Source organism: Equus przewalskii, chromosome 20 (assembly GCF_037783145.1).
Source record: "Equus przewalskii isolate Varuska chromosome 20, EquPr2, whole genome shotgun sequence".
Taxonomy (NCBI): domain Eukaryota; kingdom Metazoa; phylum Chordata; class Mammalia; order Perissodactyla; family Equidae; genus Equus; species Equus przewalskii.
The window spans coordinates 22,958,325-22,974,132 of NC_091850.1; the positions used below are offsets into that span (position 1 = coordinate 22,958,325).

The window sequence follows — 15,808 nt, forward strand, 5'->3', positions numbered from 1 at the left end:
TTAAATCATAACTGTTAAGTAAACTTCAGAATGCTTTGGAGGGTACTCCAGGCACTGCGAGTGTAAGGGTTGATAACTGTGATCTGATACTTTTTGCAGTACTCATCCTGCTCAGCCTCCTGCCATTTATTAAAAGGTTGGGAACTTCCAAAGGTGATAGTGGTGGAGACCTTAGTTGGAAATTACTGCTGCTATCAAGATTGGCTAGAAACTTGGATATAGCAGCCAAAAAGTCTCCTACCACTGTACAATATGATGAAATTTTATAGTCACTTAACCATATATATTTCCTGTCCTTGGGGATTGGCAAATGACAGCCCTACTAGCTTTCTTCTTTTCAATATAGAAAATGTCCACTATCTACAAGAACATTGAGAATGGTATAATGAATCACCGTAGTCTCAACAGTTAGCTACATGTGGCCATTCTTGTTTCCATATCCTTGGCCTCTGCTCCCCTCCCATTTTGAAGCAAATCCTAGATCTTATTGTAAAGTAAATACATTAAAATCTTAATTTTGTTATTGGTATTATAGTGATATATTGGTTTAAACTTTATTTCTCAGCCATTTCGTAGATCTGCCAGGGATAAGATGACAATTCCCTACCCCGTGAGATGGAGCCCTTCTGTTACAACATTTTAGCCATTGGGCAAGGAAGAAGGATAGCTCAGTGGACTTAATTTTATTGAGGAAAATAACAAATTTTATCATGTGAAGGATCCTTAAAAAAAATTATTTGTGCTAGAGACATCCCAACTTGAAACTGCTTCATTTTTATTTATTTTTTTACCTTCTGATCTATAGGAATCCTATGAGGATGGTTGTGAGGATTATCCCACTCTATCAGAATATGTTCAGGATTTCTTGAATCATCTTACAGAGCAGCCTGGCAGTTTTGAAACTGAAATTGAGCAGTTTGCAGAGACCCTGAATGGCTGGGTTACAACAGATGATGCTTTGCAAGAACTTGTGGAACTCATCTATCAACAGGTAGGTTGGCTATAGCACGGAGTGATCATCAGGTGGCTTCCTTGAAGCCCAGGGATGGTGGCTGCTCTTTGAGGGAGGCCAGGTTCATGTTCACCTGCCTCCACACTTGTTAGCTCTTTATGGTTCATAGGAGCTTTTAAGTCTCTGCTGTGTAAAATTCCTATAGTTAGGGATCCAGGGCTGGAGCCAGACCTCAGATTCACCTGTGTAGCCATGGCTCTGTCCAGGCCGTTGGAAGGAGCTTTGGGCATCTATGAGGAAAGCTACATAAGTATCATACCTTTTTTCCACTCCGCTCTGTTTTATAGGATGTGAGATTAACAGTACACAAAAAAGACTGCATTTCTTTTCTCCTGGATGTTAAATTATATACCATTATTGGATTAGGGGAGAAAAAAACATGAGAGAACTTTCCTGCCTCATAAATGTCTTGGGGAAAAACAAAAAAGGACCACAAAACACCCTGTCTTGAGTCTTAACATTTCTGCTTGTCTTCACTTTAAGATTGTCAAGGATTTACATCTTAATTCCTTATTCCTTGAAAGTCAAATGTCAGTGTAGATTGTTTCTTCACACAAAGTTTAGTTTTGATCCTAGCATATTGGTCATTGACACATTAATGCTATTTTTAGGGAGAAAAATAAACACTGGACTTTGAAGACAAGTTTAAGGTCAGTGTGTGAGACTGGCCAAAAACAGAGTAGGATATGAACAGACCTATAACCTTTAGTATTCTTTAGTTCATTGCTGGTAGAGCAACTCAAACTTGGAATGTATGGAAGAGTGATTGTGATAGCAGGTTGATTTTTCTTTTGCCTGGTGTTTCATTTGACTACTTTTCTGATTTGTTCTGTATTCTTACTGAACCCCAGTATTACCTAACCAACTCTCAGATTTCCAGAAATGCCTGAGATCTTAGGAAGATAGAACTGCTGCATTTGTCCTGATACCTACTCTCGGCTTCTAAATGGGTTGAAGAGAAAAATGAGAGAAAATGGAAGAATTATACTTATTGCTTTCTGGTTTCTCTTCTGTTTGGTTTCAGCTCTTCAGTAGGCTGCCTGATTATAGTTCTTCATGGCTGGACAGAAGGACTGTAGCCTGACAAACTGCAGTTTCTGTGATTGTCTCAAAGCCAATTCCTCACATACAGTCATGCGCAGCGTATACAACAGTGGTCCCATAAGATTAGTGCCATAGAGCCTAGGTGTGTAGAAGGCTATGCCATCTAGGTTTGTGTAAGTACACTCTATGATGATCGCACAAAGACAAAATTGCCTAACAGCACACTTCTCAGAATGTATCCCTGTTGTTAAGCCATGCATGACTGTATGTACTCAGTATTTTAAGTTTTAACATTCTGGGGTCAGTGATACACAGATTTACCAACATTTCTCAAGTTTCATTGAGAGAATTTACTCACAGCAACTAACAGAAGAAGGCCTGTTCTAAGAAGAAAAACAAATGGCAAATTAAAAATTTAATTTAAAAAGCCAGACGCCTGTGAGGACTGAGATGGGGAAAGGAGATAGAAGTACCAGTTTTGGAGACTAGAAAGCAGGAGAGTGAGTGATAAATGACTTGGCAGGTCTAAAAAAGTTGAATTCCAAGACAGTGGAGAAAGCTGAGAATCACCCTGATTTATAATACAGAATCTCCAAAAGGTTCTGGATAAGGATGGAAGGAGGCTAAAAATATTGCTTAAAAATCTAAAAAAATTAGACTATCTAGATCTTTTTCTGAGTAGCCAGTTTGAAGTTTTATTGTAACCCTTGAGAAGTTATTGAAGGAGGTATTCCACCAAAAAGAGGAATTAAGCTAAGAAAGAAGACGTGGGAACTAGGAAATGGGGAATTTTATAGGAGAGGCCAAGTGGATCATCCAGATGATGGTGTACAGGGTCCCATGTGAGCAAGAAAATAATCAGAAATAAAAAGACCTAATAATTATAAAGTACTTACTACATGCCAGGCAATACTAAACACTTGACATGAAGTTAACTCATTTAATCCTCAGCGGTTGCAAGGTATTACACTTAGCCCCATTTTATACCTATCTTAACAGAGATGGTTAAATGACTTGTCTAAGGTTACCACAACTAGTAATGAGACCTAACATAGGGTAGGAGGGGCACCAGGCCATTTGTTAGCTCTAGACTGGTTAACTACAACCTTTGTGACCTTGGCCAAGTCCCTTAACCACTTAATGTGTGTTTTACTTACCTAACATTAGGTAGTGAACTATGTTCTGTATATCTCTATTCTTTAAAAACTGAGATGAAAGTTAAACTTCCTGAGTACTACTTTGGTTGTATCAGTCTTTGATACATAGTGTGTTCTCACTGTCTTATTTTTTTAAATAGCTTATCTATTTTGATTTCCTCTTTACCCCAGTTGTTTTTGGATTGTTCTTTAAGTGTTAATCTCTCGCACCATGTATGAGTAATCACCTCTTTAGAAATCCAGAAACTGAAGCTCAGGGAGGTTTAGTGATGTCCAAGGTCACAAAGCAGAAGGTCTGAGAGTCTTGTTCTGGACTGCTGGATGCCAGAGTCGGTGCCGTCCTATCCTTGAGAAACACCACAGATCAATAGTTCGGCAAATGCTCTTGTTCATAATTGGCACTGTGCAACTGGCTCTACATGTACATATTTTGTGCAAAAATGGGTTAGTTTAAAGAGAGATTGTCTATTTGCTTTCTGGTAACCTCAGGCAAATGATGGGGAGAACTTTCCTTAAACATTTTTCTTTGTACTTGTTCTGATTCTTGGTGTAAGGTTGGGAGGGAGAGTTAACAATTTCCTTATGCCTAACAATTACAAAAGACTTGTACATTTTTCTGTACAATATGGTCAGTTTTGGGGACAGAAATGGTTTCCTCTTTAGAATGTTGCTCTGAAGTATTTGCATTAATAACTTGCTGTATCTGTGTCATACAAAACTTTTTTCTTTTTGAAAGGCCACGTCTATCCCGAATTTCTCTTATATGGGAGCTCGCCTCTGTAATTACCTGTCTCATCATCTGACAATTAGCCCACAGAGTGGCAACTTCCGCCAGTTGTTGCTTAAAAGGTTAGTGTGAATATATGAACTTAAAGGAAAACTACTACTAAACGTACTAGAATTTGACCATTCCTCTTTTCTAGAGACTACGTAATAGAAAGTTGCAGTGGAGAATAGGGCAGGCCTTTCTTACTTGTATAGTATTGAAAGCTTGTAGTCACATATTTTAGTCTTTTTCTGTAATGGTCTCTGCCATTGATTTTTGTCTTTAGGAAGGGCTTTTCTTTCCTAAGATCTTAAAAATGATCACTTAACATATTTCTTAGCACTTTGCTACTTTTGGTTTGACTAAGGATCCAGTTTCATTTATTGCCACAACTTTAACCAGTTTTTCCCATACCACTTTTGTGAATGGTCCATTGCCTTACTGATTTGAACTACTACCTTTATCGCACTACATCCTTATATTTGGGTTTTGATTCTGGACTTTCATTATATTCAGTTCATCACTTTTCTATTCCTATTTCATTACCATACTATTAAAAAGCTCTAATTTTTTAATATCTAGTCTAGATAGTTCCCCATTCTTTTTTTGTGGAATCTTCTTTCCTGTTCTTGCATGCTCATTTTCTCCAGTCAACTTTAGAATCAGTACATGAAATTACCCAAATCTTGTTGGTATTTACTAAGGTATTTTGGGGATGACATTGCATTCATAAGCTAATTTAGGGAAATTAATTTACTTATAATTGGCATTATTTTATTCAATAACAAGGTTGTCTTTGAGTTTATATAGTTTGCCCATTAGTTCTTTAAAGATACTTGCAGTGGTTGCAGAATATTCCGTTGTATGAGAAGACTGCACTGGAACAGAATAAAGATTCCAAAAGTACATTTCTGAGACACTTGAAAATTAAGCTTTTGATGAAGGTGATACCTCAAATACATATGTGAAAGATAAACTGTGCTGCTGACACAGCTAATCATTCATGGGGAGAAAGCAAAACAAAGATGGGTTTCTGTCTTACTCTTTACACCAAAATATATTTCAAATATATCAAAGATTTAAGTAAAAGTGAAACAGTAAATACTAGGGGGAAAATTGACAATTAAACAAAATCTTAGGTTGGTAATGTCCTTTTAAGCAAGCCAAGATACCCACAGTCCCTAAAGCAGAGATTAAACTTAATTACATATAGAATATAATATTTAGGGAGGTGTCATCAATTTCTTTGAAATAAAAATAGGGATGCGTGTAACACGTGGCAACAAGCTCATTTATTTAATATGAAAAGCGGGGCATCTTAGGAATAAGTAAGAAAAAGACCAGTATTTTAATAGAAATATTAGGAATGTCTCTGAATAGGTACAATTTGGAAAAATATAAATGACAAAGTTATAAAAAGATATCTAACCTTCCCTGTAATTAAAAAAAATGCAAATTATAGCTTCTAGAAAGATGTGAAAGTGGGCCCTTTTAGAAGGTAGGATGGCAGAAAGCCTTGCTTATCATCTTCCCCAGTGCTGCTCTCCCTTGGCTGTGCCTTACAGTTACCTAGAGACTTAAAGTAGGGCTGAGACCCTGTCCCCACTCTTGGACATTTCTATGTAACTGGGCTTAGGTGGAATCTGGGCTTGGTTTTTTAAAGCTCCGCAAGTGGTTCTACTGTGTAGCCATGGTTGAGAACCACGCTTCTGACTCTTTTGACCCTTTACCCATGTATGTGCTTCTATAATAATATGATACTGTCAAAAATATTAACATGGAGAAATGCCAATCATAAAACAAGTGAAAGATGGCATAGTTCTATTACCTAACTTAAAAATCTATACATACTTTGAAAAAGCAGTTACCTTCACAGCATTTATCTCTGGGTTGCAGTGAATTTGTTGTTTATATTTCTCTCTGTTGCAACCTTTGTGAAATAAGCATGTATTGCTTTTATAATTGAAAATCTTTAGCTTAAAAAGGTTCAGGGTCTTTCACTTCGCTTAGATAATCAGCCATGTACAGGGATAGGGATTTACTTTTTCACATAAATTAACACATCTTAATGTATAATGGGATAGTTACAGCATTTATAAAACAAAAGGGAAGTCACCTGCAAAGTTGTAAAAGAAAGGACAGAGAAAGGAGACCAGCCAGTAGGTGCTCGGATAACTGAATTGGCATTAGTTAACTGATCCTTTCCATTATTAACCAGAGTGTTCTGTTTATAGATATCCCAACTTTTCTTCTAATGAGGAATTAATATGTATGAGAAGGTAACAAATATCTTCTCTGACTCAAACAGATGATGTTGCTCATTTAATATAGCTTGTAAGCATTGGAATCGGCCACATAGGCACAATAACCTATCCCGAGTTTATGGTTAGTTCACACCCTGACCTAAGGTAAATTCTTGGGCAAGAAGTGACTTTTTTTCTTCTTTGAAGAAATTTTTTTACAAAGCCAACCTAAACTGATCCCTCCTGTACGAAGCCATTAACTCGCCGTAAGCTCCTCCCTTGGTCTTTAAAAGAAGTTCTATCAAAATCAGTTTTATAAAGCACACGACTTTCCTGGAGTTGTCTCATCACCTTATCAGTAAAGATGAGAAAAAATATTTAACACCAAAATGGTAAACATTTAAAGCCTATTTTAAAAATCCATTCTAGTAGTAGTAGCTGACACCATAATTCACTGACACAGACGATTACAGGCTTATTGTGATTAGTTTAGATATCTTGTAGGAACTTTGTCTGTAAGCTCCAAGAAGAGGATTCCTTTTTATTATTTGTGTAAGGCAGATGGGGGGAAATAAAGCAAGGGAAAATAAGTTATTTGACTCCTTCATTCTCTGTTGGAAGTAGGGACCAAATTAATTGCTTTCTGTGTTTCTATGTGGTTTCAACTGGGGACTTTTTTCCTCATTTTTCTTCTCTGATTTTTATAATGGAAATTAGAAGGATAATGGGCTCAATAAGATTTCATTTTCAGCTTAGTTGGAGGCCATCTATGTGTATTTTTAAAGCTCTATTTCAAAGTTTGTATATTCATAAAGAGTAGAACATTTTAGAGACAATTTGAAGTAAAAATAGTTCTGTCTTAAAAAACCTGTAAGGCAACAAATAAGGTATGGCATTTTTTTTCTTTCTTTTTGATGTCCATATACAATGAACCTTGTGAAACGTATGTTGCTTAAACATCGCAATCTTAATATGATACAGATAGTTGAAAATAAACCCGTCAGTTTCTTAAAACTAGGAATCGTAATATGAAAAGATGGTGCATATTCTGGTCCCTACAATGGACAGGAACACTTTTTATTATAGAAAGTCAGGATGTTGGTGTCTTGTACCTGGCTCTGTATTGCTTGTAGACAGCCAAACCAACAAACAGTCATCTTGTTTGACTACTTAAAAAAACAAAGCAATGTGATATTATAAAAGATGTATCTTTATTAGATGTCGGACTGAATATGAAGTTAAAGATCAAGCAGCTAAAGGGGATGAAGTGACTCGAAAACGATTCCATGCATTTGTACTCTTTCTGGGAGAACTTTATCTTAACCTGGAGGTGAGAAGAAATTTTTCTTTTGTTAAGTACTGACAAAGCCTGAGAACATAAATTGATCTCAGTTAAGGAATTTGTGTTTACGTTCTACTTTTACAATGTTTAGAGTGAAATGGAAGAAGGGGAATGAGAGAGAAGGAAAATGATGTCTTAGTACCTGCTTATGGTAGTCTCTGTCCTCTAATGGGACGTCTGTAATATTTATGTCTCCTGTTTAAGGGCCGGGTGTTAGGAAGTAGCTACTAAGCATTTTAAAGTCTTTATGTACTTCTGGAAAGCCATGGGTTACGTGGAAGTTTAAGCTTTTGAAATATAGACAGTCATACCTTTTTGAATCCTGGTATCATAAATATTAGTACATTTACTATGTTGACTTTCAGATGGTGGCTCAAAAGCGACTTGCCCTACACAACACAAAGCTTTGAGTGAAGAGGGGAGAGATTAGAGTTTCTAGTTTTTTCACCCTAATTCACCCAAAATGGTTCTTCTTGGTCCTATTTTATATATTAATCTTCCACATAGAATGCATTTGTACAAAGTCTACAGCTAAACACGTTTATAAATTGGTGTACTTGAGTATATGCTTATCAGTGAGTGACATAAGTGTTGACTGAATATTACTTTGTAATGGATTGGCTTGATTTTTTTTTTTTTGCACTGGTTACTTCCTTAAGCTCTGATTTAAGGACTGAGTATCACAAACCCCACTGAAAAGACACGTGTATCCACCATCAAATGTGCATGTCAGACAGTGTATTTAAAATGTCTAGGTCCATTCTAGTGCCTAATCTACCATCCCCTTTTACCACAGATGGACTTAATTTTTTAAAAATCTCGTGCTTTAATCTTTTTCAGTTTTTTAATTTAAGCCAAAATAAGAGTACCGATCTAAAATGTGCTTTAAATGAAGGGTCATTTTAGAATGATGTTGAGTGTTTCCTACGTGGAACTATTCTTGGGGAATAGAAGGATAAGGCATGGCTTCTGAACCTAAACTTCTTCTAGCCAGAGAGCTAAGATACGTACCATTCTAATGCAAAATAGAATATTTTTAAATAATATAAGAATCAGAATAAAATGTTATATGTTCCCCAAAAGATGGTAAATTAGTAGACTAGAGAACGCTTTATGTAGCAGTAATATTAAAGAAGGTTTAAATTATCCTGATCATATGCTATGTGTGATAAATGAAAAATTTTAGTTATAGACTGCTGGTTTTATTAGAGGTCTTAGTTACAGGTAAAGTCAGTCTAATTTTGGAAGATATCAGAGTGTGTTCCTATGATTTTTGTTTAACTTAAAACATTATTTTGTCAACATATTGTTAGACCATTTATGTATCTGTATTATATTTTGGCATGGTTACTTTTCATTTTCTTTTGTCACAAAAGATCAAGGGAACAAATGGACAGGTCACAAGAGCAGATATTCTTCAGGTTGGTCTTCGGGAGTTGCTGAATGCCCTCTTTTCTAATCCTATGGATGACAACTTAATTTGTGCAGTGAAATTACTAAAGGTAGGTTTTACTTACTTTTTTCATAAAAATTTAACGGTTCTACCCCGTTAGTGTATACTTTAGAGGAAGGAAAGTATGTATAGTGCACAAATGAATTCAAGATTAAGTTAAATATTGACAGTTTACTCGTGATTTAAATATTGAAAAAGCAATATATACTTAATTGTTTAATAATATAAGAAGCAAAATTTAGAAGTGAAAAAGGAAGTTCTTCACTCTGTCCCCATCTATAAGTACACTTTTCTCCCTTTCCCATGTCTGTGTGTATGCTCTCATGAGTAAGATCTTATCCTGTCCTGGCTTGCTTTTTTAGCACCTAACAAACATCTTGGATCTTTGCATGAAACACAGGTATGCAGTCGTTTTTTTCAGGAGCTTCCTGGTATTCCAGTGCACGCACACACATTGTTTATCCATTCTGTCATTGAACAGTTGGGGTATTTTCAGTTTAGCCACTGCAGCGCTGTCAGTAATCTTTCATCGTGTCTTCAAATGTGCAGTTGTTTATGTAGTTTAAATTCCTACACATCGATCTGGTGGCTCAGGAAGCATGTATACTTTAATTTGATAAGTAATGCCCCCTAGCAGTGAGTGAGTACACCTCTTGCCCCATATCCTCATTAGTGATGAGATATGATCTGTCTTGGGTTTTGTTTTGGCATAGGTGGTGAGTAAAACCAAAAACCTCATTTTCATTTGCATTTTCCTGATCACTAGTGAATTTAAGCTTTTCTTCATGTTGATTAGCCATTTTTTAATTTCTGTGAACTACCTGTTTATATTCTTAATTCATTTTTTTTCTGATGAAAGTTTTTTTTTTTAAATTCAAAAGGCCTATATTTATTACATCTTAAAAGTGATAGGTTGACTAAAATTGCGTAGCTTATCTTGGTCATACAAGGACTATACCGTATTGCCATTGACACATAAAACCTATGATTAAAGTTCTGCTATAATTCATTCTTTTAGTTTCTTTCAGTTAAGAAAAACAGTGGGTATAGAGATCCTTGAATATTAGATGGTAGAGAATAATTGAGAATATTTAATTTGCTAAATTCATCTTGTTCAAGGAATGCTTGAAGTGCTACTAATGTCTTTTCAGAATTTCTGTATTGAATTCCTTATTTTACTGATACCTGCTTTTTTAGTTGACAGGGTCAGTTTTGGAAGATGCCTGGAAGGAAAAAGGAAAGACTGATATGGAAGAAATTATTCAGAGAATTGAAAATGTTGTCCTAGATGCAAATTGCAGCAGGTAGGAAAAGAAGTAATGTAGATAGCCAGTAGATCTAAATTTCTTACTTTTTCTCTGGGAGTGGTTTTTTAATCCGCTATACTTCATCAGAATAATTGAAATAGATTGATCTACAGGAGTATTTTCTTTATAATATTTTACCTATGGCTTCTGCTCACTTATCCACTTTTATTCCATTATGTTTATAAAATAAAGAAGTTAAGATTTTCCTGTGGTAAGATATGAGTCCATTGAAAAATGTTTCAGACTTTAAGTTGTTCAATAAATATTTGGATAAAGTACTATTATAAATCCAGTAGGAGGCATAAATGTTTGCAGGATCGCCACTGCTTTTAAGAACCATATGGTCACAGTTACATGGAACAAATTTCAAGGCTGTTTTAAAAAAATAATAATAAATTCATGTCATTATAGGAAATATCTAGAAAATTAAAGCATTGGATATACGTATTAAATTTGTGAAACAAAGTTTTAGAAGTCTGTGGTGTTTTAGAGCCTGACAATACTTGTGGTGGATATACTTTAACTTATTTTTGACTTGTCTGCAGAGATGTAAAACAGATGCTTTTGAAGCTTGTAGAACTCCGGTCAAGTAACTGGGGTAGAGTCCATGCAACCTCAACATACAGAGAAGCAACACCTGAAAATGACCCTAACTATTTTATGGTATGCCAGCGTTGACATTTTAAGTTTTGCTTATTGCTTGAATTCAATTTTAGAAATTTCTAGATGAGTTACATAAAGATGTTCTCAGAATTTAATGCCTAATAATTCTTTTCACTGGCTTAGGGTCACATGGCAGCCAGCAGACCAGGTAAATAGGAGAAGAAACATGGCATCCTCCAGTGAAAGGGTGGACTAGAGAAAGATCCATCCAGTGGCAAGGGAAATTGATAAGGCTTGCCCGCAGGTGAACATAGGGATTCCAGGAAGCAGTTCTTCTGGAGAATTCATAACCAAAGACCTGCATCTCAAACTTTTACCTTGCATGTTGTAGTAAAGTAAATTAAGAAAATAAAAACGGTTATCCAGCCGGTGATGCCCTGAAGTTCCCAACATGACCAGACACAAAGCAACTATAGAATAACCCTCCTACAACCCCAGTCTTGGAAATTCTTAAAGAAAAAATTGGTGGGGAGGGGGTAACCACAACTAAAAACAAGCTGACACTAAGTCACAGTGCACAACAAAACAATTCACCGAGAGTGTGACAGACAAGAGACAGCAGAGTTAGAACCACAAGAACTTAAGATAATAGAAATCTGAAAACCATAGACTTCTCCAAAGAAATGGAAATGGCTGTGAGGAAGTTAGTTTTTTACTTGTTCTTGCATTATCAGGTGCAGACAAGTGACATCAGCCATGCTTCATTAATGTGCTTTTAAAGAATCAATTCTGAAATGATTACATATTTTTATCACTTTGATTCATCCTAGAATGAACCAACATTTTATACATCTGATGGTGTTCCTTTCACTGCAGCCGATCCAGGTATGTTGTCTCAGTCATTTTTCCCTCCATTTTTTGGTAAGAGAGTAAATTACAGGAAACCATACTCCCACCAGCACAAACTTGTAGCTTTTTGAGGAGTTCACATCATTCTAAAATAAGGTAAAAGTTTGTTGCATATAGAATATTCTTTAGTGACCACTTAGAAGTACTTCAGATGGAAAGTCTGACTCAGTATGTAGTGTCCTGTCATCCTAACAATGGAGGATTGGAAGAATCTCTCAATTAAATGCAGCCATTTTTATTTTATATTTTCTGTGATATTTTGTTTTTATACTCTATACTTTCCAGTGGTTAGAATGGAAGAGAAAGATGGTTCTAGTTCACTGTGTAATCAGCAACTTTCATTAGTATGGATTAATACTTGTAGATGCTAAGAATTACAGATTCAATACTTGGTGGATCAAAGTTAGTTAACTCTAAATCTCTGACACCTTCCCTTCCAGTAAAAGGTCATTTATAGAAAGGTTGCTTTAATTGTGATAAATGGGAGTGCAGTGAGAGCAAGAGAGAAATTTTTCCCATTTGGTACAAACTACAACCAGCTTATTGTCGGAATACTCCTATTTGTTTCCTCTGGATAGCAGGCACTGACTATCCTGTGCCTCCAGCACAAATGAGGTAGAAAGAACTGCTTAACCTTCAGCTTTAAATTATGAAACATTCAAAAAATATAAAAAAAACTGACTACTGATTCACTGTCAAGATTAAAGCAACGTAGTTTTGTTATTTTAACATATACTTTGGGTCTTTCTAAAGAGAGAAAACCCTATAGATACTACTAAACTATTCGCAGTTCTGTGATTGATCCCTCACCCCAAGTCCAGTCCTTCCATCACTTCTCTCCCAGAGGTAATTACTATCCTGAAGTGGGTGTCATTGCGATTATCTTTTTACTTCATTTGTGTCTGTAAATAATAGGTATTATCACACACGGTAGTATTAACCTAAATGGTATGTTATGCACATCCTTTTGCAACTTATTTTTTATTCAGTATTATTTTCAGTATTTATCCATGTTGCTATATATAGCTTTATATCATTTATTTTAAATGCAAATAATATTCCACTTAGGGGAGCTGTAAACTGTGGTTTACTCTACTTATGGATGGTCAGGTGGTTCACACTTGTTACTACAGACAGTACTGTACAAACATCTTTAGTCTTTGTGCACAGGCAAGAGTTTCTTTGGGGAAGGGAGTAGAATTGTTACATTTTAGGCTGTGCGTCTTCAACTTCATGAAATGTTGCTCAAGTGCTTTCCGACATGATTATACCACTTAATATTCCCACAGCAGCCTCTGAGCATGTTTCTCATCCTTGGCAGCACTTATTGTCATCAGACCTAATTTTTGTCAGTCTTGTATGAAATTGTAAACTTGTGTTTCCCTACTAGTGATAGGAATTCTTTTCATGTTTCTATTGACCTTTTGATTTCTTCCTTTGAGAATTGCCTGACTCTCTTCTTTGCTTCTATTGGATCATCTCTTTCTTATTGATTTGTAATTCCTTACATAGCCTAGCAAGTGATCCTTAGCTTCTCCCAGTATGTGCTGTCTTCCCATTTTGTTTATGATGTCTTGTCATATAGAAACTCTGAGTTTTGATGTAAACTAAATATATCTGTCTTGTTTTGCCCTCTGTGACTTAAGTTTCCTTACAATTATCAAATTCCATTTTCTTCTAAAAAATCTTACTTTGCTGTTTTTCATATTTAGATCTTTAATCTATCTGGCTAATTTTTATATATGGGATATAGTAGGAATTAAATATTTTTTCCATAGTCTCTTGTCTCAGCAACAGGTGTTGAGTCATCCTTGCTCTCCTAGAGAAAAAGTCCCTCTGTTGTGTACCCTGGAACTCCTCTGTAAACTTGTGTCTTATTCCCATGTCCATGCTTGTGGATCTTTCTTCTTTTTATCTCAAGACCAATACTGCATTCTAAATTATTCTTACCTTACTGTAAATCTTGCTATGTCTGGTAAGACAGACTTTCTTCCTTCCCTTATTCTTCAAAGTTAGCTTGATTCTTTGTTCCTCATCTTTGTCTAATCTGTTTATTCTATTTAATATTTTATTTCTGGTAACTATTTTGTTTAGAAATTCAGTTTGGTTTTTCAAACTGAATTTTATTTCCATTTTGTTCAAAGTATCTTGATCTTTTCTCACAGTTTTGAGTCCTTTTTTCTCATTCTAAACATGCTTATTTTTATTTCATATTTTCATTCTGTCTTTTAATTCTAATCCTGCCGTTATTTCTGATTATCACACACAAAATTGTTTCCTTAAGTTGTGATCATTTTTACTGCAATCTCGTATTTAACTTAAACTTTTTTTTGGAAATGATTTCAAACTGACAGAAAAATTACAAAGGTAAAAATTGTACAAAGAACATCCATCTACCCTTTACTCAGATGTACCTTTGTTAATGGTTTACTCCATCTGCTTTATCATTTGTTCTCTCCACACTTATTTTTTTTCCCCTAAACCATTTGAAGTTGTTACATATATTTTGGCCCTAGATGAATGCTCCAGTGTTTTAACTGCCTTTTTGTTTTTCTTCATGAAAACTCCTTGTGGCTTGGATTATAGGAACATCTATCCAAAGTGGATTTTATATTTGCTCCTGCCAGGAGCCACAGGGGTAACACTGGCTTGGGCAAGTTTTTATTTTCTTGTCGTAGGGGTTCTTTATGTGGGTAGTAGAAATTTGAGGTGCAGGCCCATTGTTACAAATTCTCTGGGAAACGAGTTTCTTCGGAGTACTTCTGTCTCCACTCCAAACCCAGGCAGAGACAACCAAGCTCCTTTGCCATCTCCCTGTGCCACCAGGGTGTTTTTTGTTTTGTTTTTTCCTGGTCCACTTTTTGCTTGAGAATATCAGCCCTTTGAAGGCCCCGGGTTTGTGCAGGGTGATGTGGGCATGGGACCTGAATTCCTTCTCCCTACTTCACATGGACCCAAGACCTTACTTTCTGACCTTCCGTGGGTTTTAAAATCCAAGCCCTTTGTTTCTGAGACCACACGGTCTGCCAGCCACCAACTGCAGTAGTTGTGTGTGGCTTCAGTTCCTTTTGCACTTCTAACATGTGGTTACTGGATTGTCTCTTTTGTGAACTCATTTGTACATTTAAAAAGATGTTTGTCTTATGTGTTACCTCCAGTATTTGTTGAGGAAGGTTTTATAGTTAAAATGGTCTCCAGATTGCCAAAATTGGATGTCAAAATATCACCAGTGGTTTAAGCTGGAATAAGTGTTTTACAGAGACTGACAATTTTGGAAAAATATGGTCTTTACTCAGTCTAATGTAATTATATTATCCTCTTGAAATTTGAGCTGTTGGTAGCTGTTGGTCACAAGAAACTAATTTTAAGCTAACTAGTTTTAATATACACTGATCTATTTTATTATTCAAAGGTGAGGCCTCCATACAGACATGCTGATCTTAAAAGATACTCAGTAACTCTAAGACAGTTGGTAAATGGAGAGAGATAATATCACATATTACCTTGGAAGAGCCCAACCTGGGGAAAGTTGGTAGAACTGAAACATTTATCAGGTAGCTACCTTCCAGCTGTCTCCAGGGGGAAGGAAGACAAGAAAATCCCCTGTGCTCAGAACCTTTGCTAGGTTAGCCTCCTCTGATTGAGAAACATGGAACAATGGCTGTGACCTCTTAGCAGGTGGCTCACTGTACCTCCTTGGAGAGGAGTAATTGGGAAGCCAGAAGCCAGGATGTTTGATTGAAATCCTTCCTTCTGGGAGGAAAAACAGGAATATGGCAGGAACTTGTTCTTCCCCGACAAGTTATATAGCCAATACTTTGTCTGATAGAAAGAAGCAGTAGAGAATGTAAACAGCATACACATTGGCTGTGAAATGTACTCTGGTATATTCACAGTGGCTTTGATTTCCAGCTTATATTTAGAGGAATATTTTATATATATATATATATAACTAATATTTATGAGCATGCA

The 15,808-nt window shown here is 35.9% G+C and overlaps 1 protein-coding gene across 6 annotated transcripts in view; it reads left to right on the forward strand.

Annotated features, from left to right (window-relative positions):
- The window catches only part of PAIP1 (poly(A) binding protein interacting protein 1), a 45,553-nt gene that overhangs the window by 25,968 nt on the left and 3,777 nt on the right, over positions 1–15,808 (forward strand). For all 6 annotated transcript variants that reach the window (XM_070587617.1, XM_008541400.2, XM_070587618.1 and 3 more), the window contains 7 exons: positions 806–991; positions 3,950–4,062; positions 7,441–7,552; positions 8,941–9,066; positions 10,215–10,321; positions 10,870–10,987; positions 11,758–11,812. In XM_070587617.1, coding sequence (XP_070443718.1) covers positions 806–991; positions 3,950–4,062; positions 7,441–7,552; positions 8,941–9,066; positions 10,215–10,321; positions 10,870–10,987; positions 11,758–11,812 — 817 coding nt within the window. The remainder of the gene's footprint in view (positions 1–805; positions 992–3,949; positions 4,063–7,440; positions 7,553–8,940; positions 9,067–10,214; positions 10,322–10,869; positions 10,988–11,757; positions 11,813–15,808) is intronic.